General features: G+C 39.4%; 6 protein-coding genes across 6 annotated transcripts in view; 2 read left to right on the top strand and 4 right to left on the bottom strand.

Annotated features, from left to right (window-relative positions):
* Positions 1-615: 615 nt before the first annotated feature.
* On the bottom strand, positions 616-4,281 carry uqcc2 (ubiquinol-cytochrome c reductase complex assembly factor 2). Its single transcript, XM_023414140.2, has 4 exons — positions 4,090-4,281; positions 1,412-1,486; positions 902-968; positions 616-777 (listed from the first exon to the last, which is right to left on the bottom strand). Exons 1-4 carry the CDS (start codon positions 4,225-4,227, stop codon positions 668-670), a joined length of 390 nt encoding a protein of 129 aa, XP_023269908.1. The 5' UTR covers positions 4,228-4,281; the 3' UTR covers positions 616-667.
* Positions 4,282-4,337: 56 nt separating this feature from the next.
* tomm6 (translocase of outer mitochondrial membrane 6 homolog (yeast)) lies at positions 4,338-5,705 on the top strand. Its single transcript, XM_023414141.2, has 3 exons — positions 4,338-4,499; positions 5,415-5,550; positions 5,648-5,705. The coding sequence occupies exons 1-2, from the start codon at positions 4,402-4,404 to the stop codon at positions 5,509-5,511; spliced, it is 195 nt and encodes a 64-aa protein (XP_023269909.1). The 5' UTR covers positions 4,338-4,401; the 3' UTR covers positions 5,512-5,550; positions 5,648-5,705.
* A 150-nt stretch (positions 5,706-5,855) lies between these two features.
* cunh1orf74 (chromosome unknown C1orf74 homolog) lies at positions 5,856-6,880 on the top strand. The gene has a single exon (XM_023414132.2). It carries the CDS (start codon positions 6,014-6,016, stop codon positions 6,800-6,802), a length of 789 nt encoding a protein of 262 aa, XP_023269900.1. The 5' UTR covers positions 5,856-6,013; the 3' UTR covers positions 6,803-6,880.
* On the bottom strand, positions 6,863-11,213 carry sirt4 (sirtuin 4). Its single transcript, XM_023414131.2, has 4 exons — positions 11,059-11,213; positions 10,180-10,664; positions 9,234-9,528; positions 6,863-9,133 (listed from the first exon to the last, which is right to left on the bottom strand). Exons 2-4 carry the CDS (start codon positions 10,662-10,664, stop codon positions 8,981-8,983), a joined length of 933 nt encoding a protein of 310 aa, XP_023269899.1. The 5' UTR covers positions 11,059-11,213; the 3' UTR covers positions 6,863-8,980.
* An 84-nt stretch (positions 11,214-11,297) lies between these two features.
* Positions 11,298-19,533, bottom strand: sxph (saxiphilin). Its single transcript, XM_023414121.2, has 17 exons — positions 19,444-19,533; positions 18,869-19,032; positions 18,200-18,299; positions 17,927-18,103; positions 17,638-17,800; positions 17,450-17,514; positions 16,419-16,576; positions 16,121-16,307; positions 15,878-16,026; positions 15,697-15,787; positions 14,693-14,740; positions 14,417-14,599; positions 14,100-14,247; positions 13,126-13,208; positions 12,839-13,023; positions 12,422-12,608; positions 11,298-12,326 (listed from the first exon to the last, which is right to left on the bottom strand). The coding sequence occupies exons 1-17, from the start codon at positions 19,496-19,498 to the stop codon at positions 12,283-12,285; spliced, it is 2,187 nt and encodes a 728-aa protein (XP_023269889.1). The 5' UTR covers positions 19,499-19,533; the 3' UTR covers positions 11,298-12,282.
* The window catches only part of sfi1 (SFI1 centrin binding protein), a 10,997-nt gene continuing 5,998 nt past the window's right edge, over positions 19,240-24,238 (bottom strand). The window contains 14 exon segments of the mRNA XM_087176004.1: positions 19,240-20,156; positions 20,158-20,291; positions 20,653-20,752; positions 20,855-20,999; positions 21,136-21,229; positions 21,328-21,589; positions 21,672-21,755; positions 21,836-22,041; positions 22,128-22,304; positions 22,415-22,489; positions 23,048-23,122; positions 23,205-23,365; positions 23,975-24,071; positions 24,173-24,235. Coding sequence (XP_087032130.1) covers positions 20,120-20,156; positions 20,158-20,291; positions 20,653-20,752; positions 20,855-20,999; positions 21,136-21,229; positions 21,328-21,589; positions 21,672-21,755; positions 21,836-22,041; positions 22,128-22,304; positions 22,415-22,489; positions 23,048-23,122; positions 23,205-23,365; positions 23,975-24,071; positions 24,173-24,235 — 1,710 coding nt within the window. The 3' untranslated portion in view covers positions 19,240-20,119.

The raw sequence follows: 24,238 nt of genomic DNA on the forward strand, positions 1-24,238 counted from the left end.
ACAGCACAGCCATGGATGAGTGGCAGATTAAAAATTTAAATTTGATTTTATTCATATTTAGAAAAAATGTATTAAAATTGAAAAAATATGAACAACTTTGCCTAAGTTTTAGTATATATGCCTTTCAGGACAAGTAATAATGCAAAGTAAATCACACAGACACCCAGCAACTTAGACCACTACCAAGGCTGCACAACCCACTTAATGTATCCTAATAAAATAATATAGAAATTTTTGTGTATCTGGATCTGCATCAAAATTAACATAGTGATAGGCAATTATAGGATGAAATGATATTATAACCTTCAGAATGTTTTAATGTTCAGAAATGTTTTTTAAAATTAACTTGTTTGGGTTTCCAACAGTTTTGAAATATCATAAACAAGCTGACACAAAAACAAAACTGGTGGAGGTAAACATAATTTTGCATTGTAAAATGTGTCTCTTTACAGTGCTTTTAGTTTAATTCATGTTCAGGAGAGAATTTATTTCCCCTCTTCTTTTTCCTTTTGTTGTTATGTTTTTTAACTCCAAAGCGACTATACAACTAACATCTCCAGGGTTTAAATTGTTTGAAATGTTCATTATAACAATTCATTAAAAATCAGTCCAAAATGATACCAACAATAAGCTTTATTTCTGTACATGCAATGAGAAAAGAATGAAGTTATTTTTCAGGAGCTTTCTCTGGAACATCTTCTGGAGTTTTGGAGGAGAATCTGTCCATTAACGTCTTCCACAGACCCTTTTTTTCCTCGTCCGTCTGTTGCATACTCCCTGTAAAATTAAAATGAAGATGAAAATTACGGTAATTTCTTTTTACAAATTAATTGTAATGAAATGTTGTTTTTTTGGGGTTTTTTTTGGTAAAAGTCAAGAGACAACACAAACAAAAGCATACCTGACAAAAGCACTTTACATTCTTCCGCCGTGACGCCAGTAAAGCTTGTGTCTCTTACACGAGGAAACTGCGTACGGATACAAAGAGATGTTTGCATTGAATACATTAAAGTCTTTTTATACAGTTTGCTGGGTTTCACACGGGAATAGATAAAAAACAAACATACATTCCAATATGATTTTAAAAGTGCCGCTATATTTACAGACTATCTGCACAAAGCTACTGACACCTTTGCATTTACTATAAAATGTTTTATTATCCTCACCACAGATTGAATGCTACTAAGAAACTGTCACAAGATTTTCTTTACCGTCTTAAACAAGATGGAGAAGTTATTCCCTATCTGATACATTTCATGTTAACCACAGCTGTGGAGGGGAATGTATAGTTCACAGACGGATTTGTCTTTCATCTTTTGCACGTAAAAAGGAAAAAAGGAACTGGCCAAATACTTTCCTGAAGTCATTACAAAGAAGTACCTGACATAGGCCTATGTGAATATATACTTACCCGTTGTCTATATGCGTTGCCATTAATTCGGGCCAAACTTTCATACATCTGGTCACATTTCTCTGGATCTGAGATCTGGAAGGAAAAAGTTCAGTTAGTTAAAATGCAAAGAACTGAACAGATATAATATATAACTGCTGGGTGTTTAAATATGTAATAATGAGCTATATTTCACTCATTTATCATGTTTGTTTTAAAAAATTTTAAGTAGAATAACTTTATAACCCATTTGATACAGGTGGCTGATGTTCTCTGCAGATATCAGTATTGGTGTGTAGTGCATGTTGGGCGATAGGTAACAAGAACTTGCAGTACAGTATATTTTTGTTGCAATTGTTTGTGTTGTATAGTTGTCTTGATGCTTAATTAATTTTCAGTGAATTTAACTTAAGATCCTCTGTTACGTCTGCTGTTAGTTGTCTCTTTTTGATACTGTAAAATGACTGACTGATATCTTTAACTTCTGCAGCTTGTACATCAGTAGCTGCCTCCATCCTGACTCTACATTTGGAAATGAGCTTATAGCTACAGTGGAGGAAATAATTATTTGATCCCCTGCCCCTTACAAAGACATGAACAGTCCATAATTTTTATGGTAGGTTTATTTTAACAGAGAGAGACAGAATATCAATAAAAAATCCAGAATCCAGTTTCAGCTCCCTCCACAGATTTTCTATGGGATTAAGGTCCGGAGACTGGCTAGGCCACTCCAGGATCTTAATGTGCTTCTTCTTCAGCCACTCCTTTGTTGCCTTGGCTGTATGTTTTGGGTTATTGTCATGCTGGAAGACCCATCCACGACCCATCTTCAGTCTTCTGGCTGAGGCCAGGGGGATCTCATCCAAGATTCCACGGTACATGGCCCCGTTCATCGGCCCTTCAATGCATTGAAGTCTTCCTGTACCCTTAGCAGAGAAACAGCCCCAAAGCAGAATGTTTCCACCTCCATGCTTGACAGTGGGGATGGTGTCCTTGGGGTCATATTCAGCATTTTTCTGCTTCCAAACATGGCGGGTCGAGTTGATGCCAAAGAGCTCAATTTTGGTCTCATCTGACAACATCACATTCTCCCAAGCCTTCTCTGAATCATTCAGGTGTTCACTGGCAAACTTCAGACGGGCCTGTACATGTGCATTCTTGAGCAGGGGGACGTTGCGGGCACTGAAGGATCTCAATCCATTACGGTGAAGTGTGTTACCAATGGTTTTCTTGGTGACTGTGGTCCCAGCTCCCTTGAAATCATTAACAAGCTCCTCCCGTGTAATTCTGGACTGATCCCTCACCTTTCTCAGAATCATCCTTACCCCACGAGGTGAGATCTTGCATGGAGCTCCAGAGCGAGGGCGATTGACTGTTATCTTGTATTTCTTCCATTTTCGAATTATCGCGCCAACAGTGGTCTCTTTCTCATCGAGCTACTTGCTGACGCTCTTGTAGCCCATTCCAGCCTTGTGCTTGTCTACAATCTTGTCCCTGGCGTCCTTTGACAGCTCTTTGGTCTTACCCATGGTGATGGAGAGGTTTGAACGGAAGAGATTGATTCTGTGACAGGTGTCTTTTATACACATAACGAGTTGAGATTAGGAGTACTTTCCTAAAAGGGACAGGACTAATTTGACTGCCTCATGGGCACATAACCGGTCTGTGGGGGTCCGAATTCTTGCTGGTTGGTAGGGGATCAAATACTTATTTCACTCAATCAAATACAAATTAATTTATAACCTTTATTTAATGTTTTTTTTCTGGAATTTTTGTTGATATTCTGTCTCTCTCTGTTACATTAAATCTACCATAAAATTTATGGACTGTTCATTTCTTTGTAAGGGGGTAAACTTACAAAATCAGCAGGGGATCAAATAATTATTTCCTCCACTGTATATCTGGTGCATTACATGTATTGTTCCTGTTAAACAAACAATAATTAATGTTATGCAAGTTTACTTCACACTCACTTAAAACATTTTTCTTTTCTTTTTTTATCAGAGACCCTTTCCTTTATTTTATGTCTTTTTATTCAGTTTTAATTTCTGTTTTATGATTTCTTCTATCATCATACACTTAGCACTTAAGTTTTGAAATGTGCTCTACAGATTATATAAACATTGTTATTATTATTGCACTTTGATTAGTTTATGACCAGATTTAAAGGATATTTATTTAAAAAATATTCGGCCAAGTGATCCGTTTAAGTTTAAGAAATATCGGTCAATACAGTATTTTTTAAACTCCCAAGTATCTAATGAATCCACTGTCAGTCAGAACTAATAACTACCATGAAAATAAATTTAGTAAAATGTGTAATACTTTTATCTGACATGTAGTGAAGTATAAATATAGTGAAGTATAATATGGAACCATCTAAGGAGAACAAGTAGCTAGCCCAGAAGTGTACTGAACAGTAATGCACTAAATGCACTTACACGCTCCCACAAACACTGTTTACATGATGAAAGTTTTAGTCTCTTTTGTGTCGTATTTACCATGTAGATACAAACACAGCTTAATTAGTTAAAGCCTCTACAGCTGCATCTACGGAGTTCACAATAAAGAGGCTCCAAGGTTTAATAACACACGGTTAGGGCACACAAGGTCGTAGGCTATCAGTCCTCCTAACTGCAAGTAAAACCCTCAGCTTAGCTCGGTTTGTTCGTGTAGCAGAGCTGTGGCAGCTACAGTACCTGTGTGTTTTCACCCTCACGGAAGGCAGAGGCTACTTTGTGCCGCAGGAACGTCCCCAAATCTCGGCCTTTCTTGGTCTCATCACGGGGCCACTCTTCGCACAGCTTCAAGAACCGACGGTACCGAGTGGCGGACATAGCTGGACGAGGAACAATTGGTAGGGACGGAGAGTTGAATAAGAACGTATGACGTTTGAGCTTTATCGCGCACCGTAATGGTGTTACATCTAAACTCTTCCCTTTCCTTCTCCTCCTCCTCCTGGTTGTTAGTTCCGCTCGTTACCAGTTGTCTTTACACTGCACGCTAGCAAGATGACCGGTTCAAACGGTAAAAAGGGCTCATCCCCTGGTGTGACTGACTGGATCCGTTCAGCTTGTCAGTTTGCAACAGACAGAAACGACTTCAGAAGGTAAGTTCATGTGGATAATGTGTGATGCGTGATGTGTGCTAACGTTAGCCACATGGCTAACATCACTGATTCCATGAGGAGGTTTGCCCTTGAGTCTCTCGCCTGGATGTAACCACAGAGCTTATTAGTCGATTACCCGATCAACTTAGTCAGTTACCAGAAAGTTCTAATAATGATTTAACCTTTCAAGTGACTGAACACGTTGTGGTCCCGGCTTCTCCCATTAGAACTCCACTTTGAGTCTTGGGTCGTTGATCTGACCAAGCAAAACATTTGAAGATTTCATCTTGTGTCCTGGGATATTGCATTTGAGATTCTCTCAGCATTTCGGTCATTTAATTGACTAAATGTTCTCTACACTAACTGTCCACATAGCACTGGCCAAAAAAAAAGGTATCAAAATATGTATGAAATAAGTAACAAAGAGCATTAACAGCATTCAGATATCCTGTTCAGTACATTTAATGATCATGTTTTGATCTTAAAATAATTCTAACGCATCATGATCAATTTTGATAATGTTGGGACATTCTTGTGTTTGAGATGCATACTATGTGACAGCAGTGTCCCTGTTTCAATTCTCAGTTGGGAACCTTTTTTGCAAGTCATACATCTCACCCTATAGTTCCTGTGTGTATCTACACTGTCACTGTCTAGTAAAAGCAAATGTTTGTCTGGTGTTCATGTACAATATAATGACCATTAGCCGATATACCGTTGGGGGGGGGGGGTACGACATGTCAGTCTTGCTCCTAGTCCCCACCATCAGTGTTTATTCTAACCATTGTCACTGTTTTTTGTTTTTTTCCAGCTGATGTAGAGATGTAGTCATTTTTTGTTTCTTGTGTTGACGAGCTTTAATCTAGTCAGAATAAATCATAATTCATGACTCAGTTGATGTTAAATCTCTTTCAGGAATCTTCTGGTCAACTTGGGTTTGTTCGTAGCTGGAGTTTGGGTTGCAAGAAATCTCTCAGATTTCGACCTGATGTCTCCTCAACCTGTAACATAACCTGGTCAAAAATACAGCGCCACCAAAACCAGGATGATGGTGAGATTATCTTATTATGCTTATTTTAACCAGTGACAAAATTACAAATTATTTGAGGAGCACATTTGTAACTGTCGTGATGCTTCTGTTCCTCTAGGTATCTTGGACCAACAAAGACGAAAACAAGGGACATGAATAAACAAACATAAAACTTTTATGACGAGTTGTGCTTTGAAAACAAATCATCTTGTTTACCTGAATTCATTTTTCTGTTTTGATGATTTTTCTTTTTATTTGCATCTCATTGTAGATGGATCAAAATCAAATAATTACATTCAATCCGTATCTCTGCTCTTGTTGTCTTTGACACATGGATTTAGAAATAGCGTTTTAACTTATTTTTTTAAGATCTCACATAGCTACTTTGCATTTAGGAAAGTGCACCAGAAACTTGTCTAGTTATCAAGGTGCAACATTTTGGTATATTTGACTATTTGAACTGTGTGATGTGATTTATGCAGCTATGTCCACTCAGGAGCTCTTTGTTGCTGCAGCTCGTAAAAGTCTGTGCACTGGTAGAAAATCTCTCTCTGTTCCCCAGAGTCTGGACCTGGCTTCTCAGGTCTCAGCTGTTGATCTGGGGTTGAAACCCGCTCTGCTGTATGACAGTAACGGCGCCAGTTCAGAGCAGTTACAGCAGTATTTGAGCATGTTGCAGTGCTCCCAGCTTGTGTCTAAATCACTTCTCACATTGGATTTAAATGGAAACACTCTCATTGTTAATCCAGTCACAGTCAGATCAAATATAGAGCAGGCGTTTCATGATAGTGGCGTGGCTGTGATTGATGTCTGCCACTCACTGGAGAAGCCCACCATCACTGACCTGCTCAGAGGGGAGCTGAAGAGCGTCATAGAAGATCTACTGTTTCTTCTGAGCAGGTGTGAACTGAATGAGGCTGAGAAACCTCTTTATGTTGGAGAGATATGTGAAGATTGGAACCTGTGCACAGTCTTTGGTCTTTTATTGGGCTACCCCGTCACCTACTGGTTCAATCAGACCAAAAGCTTTGAAAACTGTCTGTCTATGACTCCCCTGATGGTGACTACAGCTGCAGCAACATGGCAGGCAGATACCGCTGGTCACAGATGTTGTCTGTACTCTTTTAGCGTCCCAGCTGTTCTGCTTAAAGAGACACAGTCCAACCTGGAGTACTGGGGGCTTCGTTTACGAGAAAAATTTCAGCAGCAAAACGTCCTAAAGGATCTTAGCATATGTCAAACCACAGTAACTCTTCCCTCAGTCTGTTTGTGATGCTAACATACATTTGTCTTTACAATAACCTGATACAGAATGTGGATTTTCTTCACTCCATTAAAATTTGTCAAAACAGCTGTTTATTTCTTAATGTGCAATGGTATTCAATTCCAGGGTTAACAGTAGCACCAGTGGTCAACACAGTACACACACACAACCTGAATTATAACAGATTTAACTGAAAACATTTCAAAAACCCTCAAGGACAAATAAACTCATAATTCCTCAAAGTGATGTAGTGTATGTAGAATAATGTCCTTCAAGCACTCCACTGAGGAAAACATGACGAAAGTCACTGAACAGTTAAATACAACAAAAGCTTATTCAAAATGCTACATGGAATCCAGCCAGAATGAATTGAAACAAATAATTTTGTTTTACTGTGTTTCATCAATAAAACAGTTAAATTTAATGTGGTTTAAGTGTCCTGTAGTCTTGTGTTGCCACATAATATTTGTAGTGCATATGGAGCAGATGTAAGGTTCTTTTAACCAACACTATACAGTAAAAGGCCCATGACAAGTAGCAATAACACACTTTTGTCATAGCAGCCAGTTAAACCTGTTGGTTAAGATGCATAACACACCTCACTGCGATTGGTGAAGTCCCCCCGGTTCGATTCTGGCTGGTGACCTTTGTTACATGTGATCAGTGGTGGAAGAAGTATTCAGATCCATTACTTAAATAAAAGTACCAATATGACAATGTAAAGATTACATTACCAGTGTACATTACAAGAAAAAGTCCTGTAATCAAAATCCAACTTAACTGAAAGTACAAAAGTATAATTAGCAATCTGCAGTAAAAGAGCCTGTTACATTGTTGGTACTGATGCATCCACAGGTTCAACTGGTCTAGGTGGAGCCACTGTATATACACACACACATATATGTATTTTTTTTTTTTTTTTAAACTAGTAACTAAGGCTGTCAACTAAATGTAGGAGTAATTAGTTCAATAATTCTCTCTGAAATGTAGTGAAGTATAAAGCAGTAGGAAATGGAAATATTCAAGTAAAGTACAATTACCTCAAGATTGTACTTAAGTACAGTACCTGATTAAATGTACTTAGTTACTTTCCACCACCGCATGTCATTCCTCCTCACTCCCTGTCACCTCTCGTCTCTCTCATCTCTCGTCTAACCTGTTGATGTCAGGGGACATTTTAATTTAAAAAAGAAATCCGATGATTAGCTAAAATGACCACCAGTGATTTTTTTATTTCATACTGACAAATTATGATGTTTCAGGACATAAAAGCTGCAAGATGTAGTTAATTTGATTCAGCCTGCAACTGCAAAACTGTGTGGCAAATAACACAGATGATGTCCTGACATGTGAAGTGCTCTACTGCTTTAAAATAATTTATTTAAAACAGACAACAGGTTTCTGTTACGACATATCAGATATAAATATTTGCTTCAGTTTTAGGTGGAACAAGATCTTCTGCTTGACAGTTTGTTGAACGGACACTGTTTGTAGTCTAACGTTTAAAAACCTGACTGAAAGGTCCATTGTCTTCACTATGTTATTTTATGCATTTAAAATGTATGCTGATCAATCTCAGCATCACATTGTATAAAAACATGATGATATTGAATTCCTGGATATCACAAATTAAACCCTTTTGAAACCCTCTGATTGCAGTATATTTTGTACAATGTCTTGAATTAGTTTCCAATTTATTTGATACTCGTCTATTGTACAGTAACCTGCTACATAATTTTATGCCTTTGTGCAATAGCAACTTGCACTTCCACAAACTTCTTGTAGTTTAACTTAATAAAAACGGGTCAGTTTAAGCTTATTTGCCAGTAGAATTTGTTCACATAAAAGCAGCATCAGTGTACTGTGAGTGAACAGAGCCAATTTGTTGTGTCAAGAGAAGTTGGATTTCTGAGACAGGCACAAATTCTTCACTGAAGGACATTTATATTATTAACATTCAGTTGTTCTGCAACAATATGTGAGTGCAGACATGTCATCCTTTGCCCTATACTGATAATGGCAGCAAGTACTCCTGTCAGAGATGTGTATATGCTTGTGGCCCCTTTTGCATTGTAAAAATGTATCATCCTGAAGGTGATTATGTTGTTACCTTGTTAAAACTGAGGTAGTTTGCAAAGCCTTGTTATCAGCTGAATGCAGAATATTGAAACTTGATGTCCATGGCAGTCAGAGGGGCTGAATGACTGAGAGCACTTCACCACAGCGGCCGCTCACTTTCAGCCCAGCCAGGTGGTCGGCTCTTGTGGGTCCGATGTTCAGGATAGCGACTGGCATTTTCCTGTCACTTGCTGCCAGTAAGAACCTGTATCCGGAATATACCTTGCAAAATAACAAAGAGGTAGACAATTAAATGCAAAAACTTCAGAAATAACAGTGTTGTAACCTAGTGTCATTGTGACCAAGGTGCTCCAAAACCTACCTGTAACGAGGACCCCACGACTAGTACCGCATCCGACTCTGCCAGTCTGTCGTGCACAAACTGTACTGTCCCTTTTATCACAGAGTCTCCAAAAAATGTGACCTCGGGCTTCAGTATTCCTCCACATTCGTCACAGGAGGGAACTCTGAAATGCAGGACCTGCTCGTCCTCCAAGAAGACATCACCGTCTGGCGCCACAGCGCCTGCCTGAGCTCTCCAGTCTGGGTTTAATGATATGAATCGTCTCTGTAGCTCCTCCCTTGCTGAAATGGCACCACAGCCTAGGCACATCACCCTGAGAACACCCATATTTTATCATCACATGTCAGCACGTGGGTGGTGACTTATACTGTCAGTGCAACCACAAAACAAAATAATCAATCTTTGTGATGCAGGCCAGTTTTGGTTTTATTTGCTCAGGTTTTGAGATATCGGCCTCTGATATTTCTGCAGCCAACCCACTATAATGGAGGTGACAAGAGTTTAATTTGTGGTACTCAAAGCAATAAATATTTACTTTTTAAAGCTTTGAGTGCAATGTGTCTTTCTCGAAGCAATGTCTCAGTTACTGAGGATAATCCACAGACCTTTCTGTCAAGAGTTTCTGCTGAAGAAGTGGTCTCAGTGAAAACTGTGACAGTCTGTGGATTACCCAGAGTTTTTCTTGTAAATATTGATCTTAACTTTTTAAATCTAGTTTTACATTATGTGACCATCCCAAACAAAAGTCCATTCAGCATATATTTTAGAGTCTGATACCTTAAAATCTGTCCAATAATATCAAAACTATCAGCGTGGCTAAATACCACTAAGAGAGAAAATATGTTTATTGTCATTGGTGGTGAACTAACCCTTAATTGCTGCTGTTATTCAAGCAAAGGATCTGAACTTCACTAATATCAGTGAGGGCCCACTATTAAGGTGTCAGGTGATTATGTTTTCTCACCTGTGGGCACAGCCATGGAGCTCAGTCAATCTTTTCTGTCCTGCCTTTGAGTGAAGTGCATCCACATTTTGCGTGACCAGCCAGTGCAGCTTTCCACTCTCCTCCCACTGTTGCAGGGCCTTGTGTGCAGAGTTTGGCTGATGTGAGGAGAACTGTGGCCACCCGACAAAGTTTCTGGCCCAGTAGCGCTGACGGGACTTTGCGCTGCGGACAAACTCCGCATGCTGCATGGGTCGTCTATCAGTGCGGGCATACAGTCCAACACCCTCTGAGCGATAATCAGGGATGCCTGACTCTGTGGAGAGACCTGCTCCACTGATGACAAACAGACGTCTGGCTCGGGACACAAAGTCCTGCAGCTGGTCCATGGACTGGGCATCAGTGGTGCTGCAGGCGGGGACAAAGTTTGACATACCAGCAGGAACTGAGGATGTCCTCCTTACTGGTGCAGAGTGTAATGTGAGGGTCCACCAGGGCAGTCTCATCTATATCAGGACAAATACAGTGCTATTGGTTATAAACCAAATCACTCATTTCATTACTGCAATTACTCCACCTTCCTCCACTGAGCGAATGCAAACTGTTAGATAAAGGGTTTCTTTAACACTTTTCAAACCCTGAAGACTCGCTGTAGGTAGCTAAGAAGTTGTAAGATCACATGCCACCACACCTGCTTAACATGACCTAACCCTATTAATGTTCTTATGAGATTTAATGCCAATAAAGCTTGAATATATGAAAACATAGTAAGACACACAGAAACTGTCCCTACTCTGTTTTACATATGTGCCCGTTTAAGCCGGTGACTTACTGCTTGCTAACGATAGCTACAATGTCAGCTAGCTAACTTTGTTAAAGGACGTTAGTTAGCTACTGTACCTTATTTGTGAGTTACAGCGGTAACTACAGTTAAACGTTGTTGTTGTTTCTAGCACAACAAAGTGTCACCAGCCACTAAGGGTTAGTTAAATAACATGACAAAACAACAGCAAGATGATATAATGTAGGAACCTTTGTCGGACTGACTCTTACAGCACAGGAAATATCCGATTTTATGAAACACCAAACACAGTCGCGCTGAAGTCTGGGAGTTGTAGTCAAAGGATTTTTGGTCAAGATCGCAATGTTGTTCAGCTTTATTTAAAATGTACTTTGTACGTGACATGTACGTATATATGACAAATTGTAGCCCAAAATGTCTCTCGATTATTTATATAAGCGATTCCTAAACAGTAAACAGATAAATAGAATAACATTAAAATAATAAATACACTCTATTGGCAGTTTATTATGTACACCTCCAATCAAGGTGCGGGAACATCTCAAAGATGATCAAGAGAAATGAGAGGCACCCAAGCTAAATTTCAAGTGTCATAGCAAAGATTCTGATAACTAATGTCAACGAGATATTTCAGCTTTTCCTTTTTAATAAATTTGCAAAAACGTCTAAAATTCTTTGTCATTGTTTGGTATTGAGTGTAGATTGATGAGGGATTTTTTTTATTTTAGCATAAGGCTGCAACATAAAATATGAAAAAAGGGAAGGTCTGATGACTTCTTTAAATGTACTGTATCCCTTACAATTTGTATTCTCACGTTCATTTTGACGTTTTTGATTGGCCAATGTAAACAGAATTTAGGTGAAACCTATACAAACTTACACATGGATATATTTCCATATTCTACACACAATGATTTTACATCCATATTTTTACAAGTGTAGTAATCTTTGTGCGGTAAGACAATTAGTGCAGCGCTGGGTGTCACCACAGGTTCTTTGTGTGAGACTTTGCTGAGATAATGTTAGGAATTTGTTTTCAGGCTTGAAAACATTTGCTACAGCAAAGCATTTTGTGTAATTGAAAGACACAAAGATTATGCATAACACATCACTCATTTATGATGGCATCTGAAAGTTGCAAAAGTGAAAGCAAAGGTAATGACTGACAAATTTTTTTTGCAGTTGCTGAAAGGTCCTCCACTTCAATTTGCATGAAACCCCAACCCCTGTTGTGCATAAGCAGTCATCCAGCAGATGACCATGATGATACAAGCGATAGTTTTAACCATTGAGAAGCACATGAAAGGTTGTTTCCTTCTCTCTTAGAATATGCTGCACACATCCTGACTGCAAAACTCCAAGATATCTGCAGTAAGGAAAAGTAAGGTATACGTTAACATTAGAGTTTGTTAAGTTATGACATGCATGACAATCGGCCAGTGTATTTGGTTGTAGTTGTACCAGAGTGCGTGCAGTTGAAGACGGTTTCTGCATGAGTGTAAAACTCCTCTCCGAGGATGGAACGGTGGTCCTTATGGCTGGTGTGGACGAAACACTGTGTTGCATCTTTAAACAGCAGATCACTTTCTCCATATTGCTGTGATTCAAAGAGCTTGAACTCTGCGTTTGGGTTGGCTGCCAAAGTTTCCTTTATGATAAAAAAAAAAAAGTGTTTAAAAATTGTAATTTGTAATTGTAATAAGTGTCTGTCCTGATTTATGTCAACATTCATCAGAAGAAACAAAAAAAGATGCTGTTGACCCAAAGAGTGAGAAACCCTGAAACATACAGCATTCTTGATGATGTCAAGTGTGTACAAGGGAAAACCTGATTCTAAATATTACAATTTATTTTATAAATGTGATTACATATGCTGACCTGCGACTTCATGAGGAAGTCGTACACTCGTGCCGTGAGCACTGGCCGTGTCATGATGGTGTTGGGTGGGATGACTCCGAGGTTACAGCTCTCCCACTCTGACAACGGGGCTCGGCGACCGTCACCACACAGCAGCTCAAAGTCTGATGACGTCCACCCCTCTGACCAACCAGTGGAGCCCAAACCTGAAGCACAACATGACAAAAACATAAGGTGACGTAATAAACACACAATATATGTAAGCATCGGTGTGTGTTTATGTAAAAAGGTTCTCTTGAATATCTCACTGAGGATGTTGGCCTGAAGGCTGTGTTGCTCAAGGAAGGCAACATCGCCATAGCTTTTTCCACTGGGATCTCCAACCAGACACCTATAAATGACAAGGAGTAAAGGGTCAGTTCAACCGAATTATATAAAAATCATATTTTCTCACTTAGCCCTAGCAGCATCCAGACGTACAAAGTTTTGGTTTTGTTTGAGATATCTGTATTTAAAATTTCAGCCTCTATTCTAATACAGTGGAGGTGGCGACAGTGCGTTCTGTGCATTATCCAGTCTAATGGGGACTGTGATTCTACAAAGAAGCGTTGCTGTGGAATTTTCTAAATAGACTATAATCAGTATATTTATGTTAACAATTACTCAAATGTATCTATGTGAAAGGGGGGGTCGCTCTTTTGATAAACCCATATGAGTCTGCAGCTCCCCTCAGCACTTTTTAAAATCAGTGAAAAAGCTATGATAAACCGAGTGTACACTACCTGCTCAGCAATTAATGGCAGGCAGACAAAATTAGCAGCTAGCCGGTGAACACAGTCGAGTCTTTAACATCTTATTATTATCCATATTTTCCTCAAGAGTTGTTGGAGAAAAGAAAGCGAATATTGGACTTATGCTTGTCCAGCAGAAACTAACACGACTGCAAATGAAAGCACTGCTGTATGTGTATATAAGCAACTTGGTGCTGAAAAGTTCAACATATGAACTTAATAGGTGATAATGTGTCAGTGTTGAATCTACAGTCACCTCCAAGTGGCCTGAAATAACTAATTTGGCTTTAAATCTAATTTTTCAATTTGTGAGCACCATAGACTTAATTCCATTTACATCACCTATTGGACAAATATCTTAAAACAGGGACATATAAAAGCTAATCTATCTTAATGGCTGAATACCACTACAGGTAGTGGAGAAAATATATATTTTCATATTTTCATAATTTCAGCAGAAAACTCTGGCTCAGGTAAGCTGCTGATCATACCTTAAAGCCCCCATATTGCCATAGTAACGCTCATTGTGGTTGTCAGCACAGCGTTTGGTTGCAGCCTCCCCGGTCCCTCCCATACACACTTTACACAAATTCCCCTGAGAGCCAGGAAGACAGCCTTTCCAAAACACCTTGTTGTACACTAAGAAAACACAAAGTGACAGACTGCAGTTATACGTGAGGGTTAGTGCAAAATGCCAAGAAGACAAGCGGCCAACAAGAGGACTGGCATTTAATAAAAGATAAATAAAAGGTGAATATTGAACATGTTCAATAAAGCAGGACTCCATATGAATGACTGGAAACAGCACCTTGGTTTGGATCGCAAGGAGAGCTGCTGTTTTGCTCAAGGCTCAATGTGTGTCTGTACGGCAGCAGCCAGCCTCCGGGGCTGTACATGTGACTCTGACAGGAGCGGCGGCCTCCAAGGTTCCCGATGAATAGGTTTCTGCTGGAGCGCTTTGTAACTGCTACACCCACCACTGAGGGCAACACTGAGGAGACAAACAGCAGGGGTTTCCACGTAAGGACAACAATCACATTAGCTTTCAAATCAGGCGTTTAGCTGGTTTTTGTTTTCATCTTACCATCTGTCTCTAAGTGAGTTGATCCTTCAGCAAGCACACATTTTCCTCCTGAGACAATCCAAGAGAAGACAATAGAAATAGATGAAAATAAAAGGATTAAATGTACTGCGGCTAATCTAATGATTACTTTTTCAACTAACCATTTTGTTTGTAAAATATAAGAAAACAATGAAAAGCTCTAGGTAAACTCTTGTTGGCCTGTTATTTGGACGCCCTGCCTTCAGAAAATGTTAGATTCAAATGTTTTAGATTTTCAGTGCTGCAGACAGAAAAGCATTAAAAAGTGGCAAAAAGTCAGAAAGTCAGAAATTCAATTAAACCATCTTTAGGATTATTCTAGTATATGTAATTCATTTATACTTATATTTCATAATTTCTTCTTTATTTAAATTTCTCTGTACTTAATTACTTTTGTTATTGCTATTCTTATCGCTACCCTTTGTTCCATAATGATTAAAAAAGCTTGGACAGTTGAGGTTTCTAGAAAATTAATCAGCAACAATTTGGATAATTTATTAATAATTTGAGTCATTTTTCAAGCAAAATACCAAACATTTACAGGTTTCAGCTTCTCAAATATGTGGATTCTCTGCTTTTCTCAGTTTTATATAAGTGTAAATTAAATATATATGGGTTTTAGATAATTGGTTATATATTATATTGGATAGATAAAATAAACAATATGAGGACATCACCTTGGACTCTGTGGAACTAAGATGGACATTTTTGCTATTTTCTGACACAACATAGACAACACGACTAGTCACTTAAGTGAGAAAATCATCTGTAAATGAATTGAAAATTTAAATGATTAGTTGCAGCCATAATGTCTATATTATTTGTACCTTGTCTTTCCAAAATGCCTTCAAATTGCCTGTTTTGTCCAAGTAATAGTCCAAAAGATAGAAGATAGCCCAAAGATATTCAATTTCCACTGATATAAAAACAGAAAAAATCTATGTATGATGAGAGACCTTGGAAAAACAAAACACAAGGATTCTTACCGTAATATTCAGTTACTACAGGGACAAGACCGCATTTCCCAGCGATGAACGAGTGAGTTGCGTCCAGTGAGACAGCGTCGACCTCGTCCCTCTGTGGTCAAGGTACAGGTCATTGGAGCTTTTATGACAGTACTTTACAGTGTCATACAAATACTGATATTCTGCAATTAATATGACCTACCTTGATTTTCTCAATACAGTTCCGCATTGAGACTGCTCTAACACACACCAGCGGGTCTGACTTAATACTGAGAGCCCACTGTTCACATTTCTTCTGCTCTGCGTGGCTGATGCAGCACCATCGCACAACACTGTCCTCCAGTGAGCTTCCTGCACACATACAGGTTCAGTGACGTTACACAATCACAGCCAGTCTCTTTTCAATATAGAAATTAAAAACCACACATCAGTGGAAAGTAAGTACCTTCGTGTCCAAGACCTTTGAGGAGAGCCACATAATCCAGCCCCAGCACCTGACTGACGTCCATGTCATCTTGGAGTACAGCTAATTTATCCGTCACATCTTTGAAGAGAAGATCGCTTTCCCCAAAAATCGATGAGTTGAAGAGTTGGAAGCGCTGCCTCTCTCTTCCTCGTTGGCCAAACAGCATCTGAAGAAGACATTTTTTATGAGAAAAAAATGACACCAACAGACATGGAGTACATAAAGACAATGTGTGATATTTGGGGGAAAAGCAAAGGAATGAACAAAAAAAACTTACCTGCACGGTCATTAAAAATTTGCGAGCAACCTTGCGAAAGTTGAATCTGGTGACCATGCCCCCTCCTGGACCCCGTCCCAGGTTACAGTTTCTGTAGTGGCTGAGAGGAGCCTGTGTACCGTCGGTACACAGTAACCTGAACTCATCACTCTCACTCTCTGAGGGATGAAGGGACAGAAGATGGAAGGAGGGTGAAAAAGCAGGTGATTTTCAGCAGGTTTAGAGCTGGTTTGGCAGATGCTGGACATTTTAATCATATATCCTTTATTACTTTAAGCTCAGTGCAAACTAGTTTTCACTTACTCCTAGTGGCAGCAGCTGGTGTTCAGGTGTTACAACTGACTCAGGTTGGTGGTAAACTATATAATCAGCTTAGCTGGTAGTTTATTATTGAATATTAAAGACCATCTTGCAATGGGATCACACTAGCTGCGACCCCCATTAAAATGTTCCAATCCATGAATACTCTGTAGTTATGACTACATGAGTACTCAGTGCTCATGGGTCACTCGTTGTTTATTCATTTATTTATCAGCAAAATATAATCTTTTTTTTTTTTTTTTTTTTCAGATTAGCTTGGCAACACCACTGTGGTGCCCTTAAGCAAGGCCCTTAACCCAAACTGCTCCAGTGGCTAACAGGTCAGACTTTGGTTGTACTTGGCAGCTTCCAGGTGTGAATGTGTGTAACTGTGTGATCAGGGCATTCCTGTAAAGGCTAGGTTCCCTCTCAGTGAAACTAACCTGAATAAATTAAGGTGTAAAAAACATTTTTAGAAAACTGCATAAGTGCCCTCCAGAAGCAAGTATTTTTGTTGGGGTATTTTTGCCTCAAGTGAATAGATGAACAGTACAGAGCTGACAAGAAATTAGAAGAAAGGGACATGGGGGAGGATTTGCTCTGACTGGTGATGTAATGACATGGTCAGTGTCTTAATCCCCTAGACCACAAGGACAGTGCAGTTTTTAAATTGTAATAGAATAAATGAATAGTAAGATACAACTGAAGCTCTATTACAAGATATTGTTTACCTTCAATACTTTTAAGGGCTAAATGGTCCACAAATGCAACATCCCCTGCCCCGCTCCTGAGACATCTGTGACAGAGAAAAACAGGTAATTGGAGAAATTCATAAATGTTTTTACTGTTATTTCTTACATAGTTATGCTATGCTAACATAGTTAACATGCGTCCTTGTTGATCTTTAGTCAAGCCTGACCTGAGGGCTCCCTGGCTGTTGTAGAAGGGCTCACTGTGGGATGTTTCACAGTGGTAATTCTTCTGGCGAATGTAAGACTTTTGGCCTTGGCAAAGAGCACACAGAGGAGCTGCCATGGCTGCAGCTCCAGGAATACAGCTGGCACTGAAAAAGGTACTGACGTCTGCTCGAGAAGAGGAAAACAAGAGAGGGGACTGAATAACCAGAGGACCAGAAAAGAGAAAATAGAAAGAGGACATTTCCACACTGTGCTGCATTCACTGGTTGCTGCTAATATTAACCTAATTACCCTGACTGAGTGGCTGCTCCTTTGACCAGCTCAGGTAGTTTCTGGACAGCAGGAAGCCGAGAGGAAGACTCCATCCAGCTGTCCATCGAACCCCACTGTGACAACTCCTGGTACCCTGCAAGGATCGTATGTCCAAGCTGCTGTTCCTCACCACAGCCACAGACAGAATACAGCCTCCTGCAGTGCAGACACAGATGGACAATCACAGACTGGCTCAGAACATCGTCATGAAGAGACATGTTGAAGCATCTCAGAAATGTGAAGTAAACCTACCGTCACTGTATATCTCCTTGGCGATGGCAACGAGGCCGAACTGCTTAACAGCAGAATAAACTTCTCCTGCATCTAATGTCACTATATCAGCACGGTTTCCCTGAAACACAGAATGCAGAGAGCGGGTCTCAACTTCACAACCGGAAGCAGATGTTGATATAGCAGTGTGCCCTCAGGGTTCATATACCTTCAGTCCATTTATTATACAAACATTCCTGACAGGTAATCAAACCTCTTCACTTTTCCAGACTTTGTGGGGCTGCAGCTTCAATTTACAATGTTTTATACTATGATATTGACATTGAAAAGATATTAAAGAAATAAAGAAATGTCCCAAACTGTGTTGTGATAAAGAGAAATATAAAATTTCTTCCAGCCCAAAATTTCTCTTCTCCTTTAAAAAGAAATTACATCTACCCAGCAAAGTATTGTATTTATCACTAAAGGGTAACCAAATCTTGTAGCTGCACCTCACAAAACTAAATTAAATTTAAAGTATTGTTATGTAATTATTTTATGCTATACTACTGTGCCATTAAAAAACTTTTTTAAAATTTTATCTTAACATGAAGCTGTGTGTAGCATGGTTTCGATATTATGCTGTCATGTTTTGCTATGACACTATATATATATATATGTATGTGTGTATGTATGTGAAGGATGGCTCACCCTGATCCTATCAATACAGTCAGTTGTGCTGGACGCTCGTATGCATGAGAGTCGGGCAAAAGCTGCCACAGCAGCTGGAGGCAGCACCGCCACCAGAGCTTTAGCGAGTTCTGCACACTTCCTCTGTTCAGGATCTGACACTGTGCACCACCGCATCTTCTTGGCTGTCATGCAAGGAACAGTTCAAACAGTCCACACAAGTCAGTCAGAAAAGTAATACACTATTCATCTACTGCAGAATTTAGTTGTTTGTCAACTCATATTTGTGTTTTAAGACGCAGGTTTTTCATTAATTTCTTTGTGCATTCTTTAATCAAGAAAATCTAAAGCCTACTTTGCATATCAGTAAACTGTGAAATTATTTTACAACATTTATAATGTTAAAATCAGTTTTAATGTCCTGAAAAGCAAAAAGCTCTGCAAACAGGGCAACAACTTTTCCAGCAACAATCAGAAGCCAAAACTAAAAAAAAAAAAACAGACATAGAACATTCAACATTCACAGCGAGACTGAATATAAGCACAAAATGACTTATCAGTGTAAATAAATGAACTAGATCAATAACAAAACTTACCCCTGATGCAGCAGACCAAGATGAAAAAGAGTAAAATAGCATAAACACCTCGCATTCTTCACGGTTGTAGATCAAAGATTTTTAAAAAACTGCCTTATCCAGAATGAAGAGCACAACCGACAGCTGTCCTTTCTGTTATTCTGAAATCACTGATTTTCCTGCATAGATTTTCCAAAGTATTAGAGGCACTGGTTCTAACGGGGAAATAGAAAACCTATTGCGCAAGGGCTGAGCCTCTGAAAACAGTAAAGTCACTTTTTGCACACATATGGAAAATATTTAGCACCATCTGTCACAAGGACAACCCCTATCCAACCTTTTGTAGATTCAAAGTGTAGAGGTGAAGGCTGCTTAATGGTGCTGGGATGTAATGTTTCTGGACATGCTGAGACGAGTTTCAGACTGTTTACATGATATTTAACAACAATAATCAACAGCATTACCTGGACATTAAGAGATCCATTTTTTTTTCAAAAGCTGAGTGCAGTAGAAGTATAAATGTCTAAAAAACAAGCAAGTCTACAGCAAAATATGTGTCAGCAGTTTTCTCCTTCAGTTCTCAAGTCAGTCTTCACATTATTTTAAGAAATGTGATCGTAGCAGATGAACAGCAGTTCAAACAATCAGCAGGTGTAATCGCTTAGGGAGTGTGTGTGCGGGCCAATGCTGTTTCCTGTCACGTTGTAAACACAGAGTGGTCAGTTTCCATGTCATGTTTTTGGAGGGAGAGAAGAAGCTCCTGAAGTGTGGAGGACAGTCTGTAAATGCTGGATTCTCTCTGTGTGTAGCAGCATTGCTGGCTTCCGTTTTGCCAGTTCGGTGGACAGTCTGTCGATGCGCTCCTCCAACTATCAACATGAAAAACATCAACTATGACACAGGTAAAGTCGCATTTTGTGTCAATGATTTGTTGTGATTAGTTTCCCCACATGTGAACTCTGAATGCTGACTTGCTAGATATTTACTTGCCTCAGAAGAAAGTGTGCATGCAAAATTTAAGCCATCAGTGTCATTTGGGAAGTTAGAGTTTCAAAACTTCAACACTAATCTGGAGTTTATCATAAAATAACAATAGTAAGTGTGAAAGACAAACTTAGGTACAAAAGCTAATGCTGACCTCGTGCAACTGCACTGTTTGCACCATTTCATAGTGTAAAAGTGTTGTAACCTGTTTAAGACAAAACATGTGAACATTATCTGATCTTTTACCTCCTTCAACTCCTGACAAACAGAATGTTTTTCCATTTGTTCATCTTCGCCACTGGTCTGTAGCCAACTTTGCAATACCTCTTTGAGTTTTTGCCATGACCTGAATGGACACACACATACGCAAACAGACATCAGTTACTATGGTGAGAAAGTGGACAAAAATTCAACAAGGACAGAAAAAAAACTGGTGTTTCTTTTTTACCGGAGTTGTTTCCTGTCCTGTTGGAAACTGTTCATGTCCTGCTGAATGCTGAGCAGTTCTCTTGTCAGAGCTGATGCTGGATCAGTTGATACATCTTTTATATGAGCACCCTCAGTTTGTTCAATGGATGCTCCTAGATGTATCTCTTGAAAAAGCACAAGGAAAACTTGTTTTGACCATGGTGTTTATGATGGTCTTTGTAATCCAATCTTAACAATCATGTTTTTTATAATGAATTAAAAAATAACTCATTATTAGGAGGAAATGTGCAGCTACCTTACCTGGATACCTGGAATTACATTTAAATTGAGCAACAAACTGATGAAAAGGCACAAGTGGGGCATCTCCAAAACCTGGGCTGCTTGTCTTTCCCAACTTGGAAAAAAGACGACATGACATAACCCAAGTTGAGTCACTTAATTTAGCACTGAATACATACTGATTTCTGTCCAAGTTAAACAGGTGATTATTACCATATTTTGAGACCCAGTGGTCATGAAAGCAGAAGGAGGTAAAAGAAGGTCTTGGTCTTGAGTTTCGTTAGATGAGTCCACTATAGACAATTGAGGCTCAGAGGGTGTAGATGTGATGGCACTCTGATGTGTTGAGGTAACAAGGACTTTAGCAGGAAGAAGGTGTGACAACACTGCAGGATGTTTTTTCTTTGAGGAAGAACTGAACTCCAAGGGTTTTGGAGCTGCTTCAGTGCTGGTGATGTCAGACTGGTTTTGGGCGCTAGAAAAAAGAAAAAAAAAAAGATTATTTCAAATATGGAACAGATATGTAATTAGTATAAAATACATGTGTAATGCGCTACCCTTTATGTGGAAAGACCGTCAGTGGAGACTCAAATAGCTCTTCACAGCAACGCGGCGGCCGTCGAGGCATACGGGTGGGAAGCCTGCAAAAAGATGACAACTCTCTAAGACTGAGTCCATGTGTTGAAAATAGATTCCCAGCCTGTCAGGGACTCAGACTCACAGCTTGCTAAGCACTCCATCTTCAGCTTCCTGCTCCAATGAGTCAGCCGAGGAAATGCTCTTCAGTCCAGGAGTAGTCAAACAGAAGGTCACACTCTTTTTCGGTGGTTGCTCTCTGACTGCTTGTTCTCTTTGTGGTTTGCAGAGAGCCCGCTGTTTCCACCGCATAGCACAACGTTTAACCACTCTCTGGAGATGACATGACCTCTGCAGGACACAGACAGACATGAACAGATAGCCATCTTATCTGTAAGCAGAAACAGATAATTTTGTAAACTCACACACATACTCACTTGCTCTTGTCTGTATTGTGTGAGGTTCACTGTGAGATCATTCATGTGAGCAGCATATGTAAGAATGCATGTCACACCCTCCCTCAGCAGCTGGTCTCTGTAGACCTGTGCAGCTCTGGCTGCCTCTTCCTGCTTCCTGCGTTGCTCAGTGACCCACAGCCTCCACCCATACAGGACCTGCAGCACGTTCACAAAGAAACATCAAGAAACATTAAACCCTTTGAGCACCAATTCTCCAATATTTGTGCTTGAGCTCCTCACGAGGCCCCGAGAAAACAATGTGTTACCTTGGCTTGAAGAGTGAGGGACCAGTGCCAAAGAGCTCGCTCCGTCTGCTCAACTTCTCTCCGTCTGTGCTGCAGCTGTTATCAGGAAGTAAACCAAAGTAACAGCCAGTTTAACTGAAATAAATCAAACCACATACATGTATATTGATCTGAGAGTCTGACTTTGCTATCTACTCACTGTATAACTCCATATAGCAAGATGGACAATTATCACCGCAATAAAGAACATCTTAACAATAAAACAGTTCCAGTTCTCTTCTTTTCCCTATGATCCTCAATCTAAATGGCAACTCCTGTAATTTAGTATTTGATATTTCCATAACATTGAAGGACATGTGAGTCAGCATTTAAAAAAAGAATCAAGTCAAGAATCAAGAGTCAAAATCAAAGCAGCCTAGATATCCTGACTTTTAATAATAATATGGGTCAAGCTCTAAAAACATTGGATCCAACAATTTCAATAAAGTTTTTCCAAGCTTTACAAAGCTGCTCCAGACCCACGGAGACATTGTACAACTCTTTTCATTGGCTTCATACGAGTGTTACTCGTCATGACAAGTAAACTGATCTTTATGTGTAAAATCAGTGGAGCGCCTCTTTAATTGCAGCATGTGAAACGTAATATCAACAAACCTTTATTTTCCACTGTTCAAAGTAGGTCTGGTACATCTTTAATCTCAGCAACAAGATCCCTTGTCGTTTCATCACCTACGAAATAGTCACATTTTTAAGAATTTCTGTCATAGCATGTGGGCTTTTTATAACAGTTAAGGGAAAGTGAATTATAAACCTTATGTTTCCGATATTGATGGTGATGCTTATTCCACATTTTCATTGCTTCAGAGAGGAGTTTGGAGTTATGGTGCTGTCTGGCTTTTTCCATACACATCCTCTCCCTCCGAGCATCTCTGGTTCGTCTCCTCCACTGTCTGAAAGACCGCAGCTGACGCACTAAACAGAGACAACATTAGTTTACAAGGTGTAGAGCATTTGAGGTACACCCCCTTCTAATCTTAACAATAGAATTCTTCTTGTGATAGTTGTAGAATCTGTGGTGAGGACATGTGACAAATATAATGAAGTGATAAACAGATGATAATTGCATTTTTTTCCCACACAAGAAAACGCAGGCGAGAGGCTTGGATCAGGGATATTTACTTTTGAAAAGAAAGCCACTATTGGTTTTCTTTGGTCTGTATTATTTTGGTTTACCAGTGTGAGGAGTCTCACTTCATCACAGTCTTTGTTATTTTGTTTTTTTATAATATATATTGAAATATTGAAATATGGCCAATCAGCTGTACACGGTGAGTGTGAGAGCAAATCAAAATCACATTACACTTCTTAACTATGTGGCTGTAAGTCTAAGAAAAACACTTTGGTAGACATGTGATAAGTTGATAAACATAGCAGAAAGTGTTGTTAAGAGTTGCAGGGAGGTGACATTCACATCGATACAATTAAATATGTTCTTGGAAAATAAACATTGAAATGGAGTTGAAACTTTGCTGTTTGTGGAGTAATGTTGTTACCTTTTTATTTACAGTCTATGGTTGTTACCTTGGTTTGTGGACCTCTCAGCCCTGCTGACTGCTTCCTCCTGCTGGTGGCGCTTTGTCACTGCACGTGTTGTTGCTTCTCTCCAAGCAAGAAACACCTTCAAAGATTTAGTGCAAAGAAAACAATGAGCAAAGGCTGAATGAATGATGATTAATTGTATTAGTTTTGAAGACTAAGAGACCAGACTGCTTATATAACCTTTAACTGAAGAAAGTGCTGAAAGTGATCCTGTGCTTGTTGCTCCATGAGCTGGCCCTCTGCCTG

The sequence above is a fragment of the Seriola lalandi genome, unplaced genomic scaffold, assembly GCF_002814215.2.
Source record: "Seriola lalandi dorsalis isolate HSWRI2012SDOR001 ecotype SW California unplaced genomic scaffold, Sedor1 jcf7180002054522, whole genome shotgun sequence".
In the NCBI taxonomy this organism is placed as follows: domain Eukaryota; kingdom Metazoa; phylum Chordata; class Actinopteri; order Carangiformes; family Carangidae; genus Seriola; species Seriola lalandi.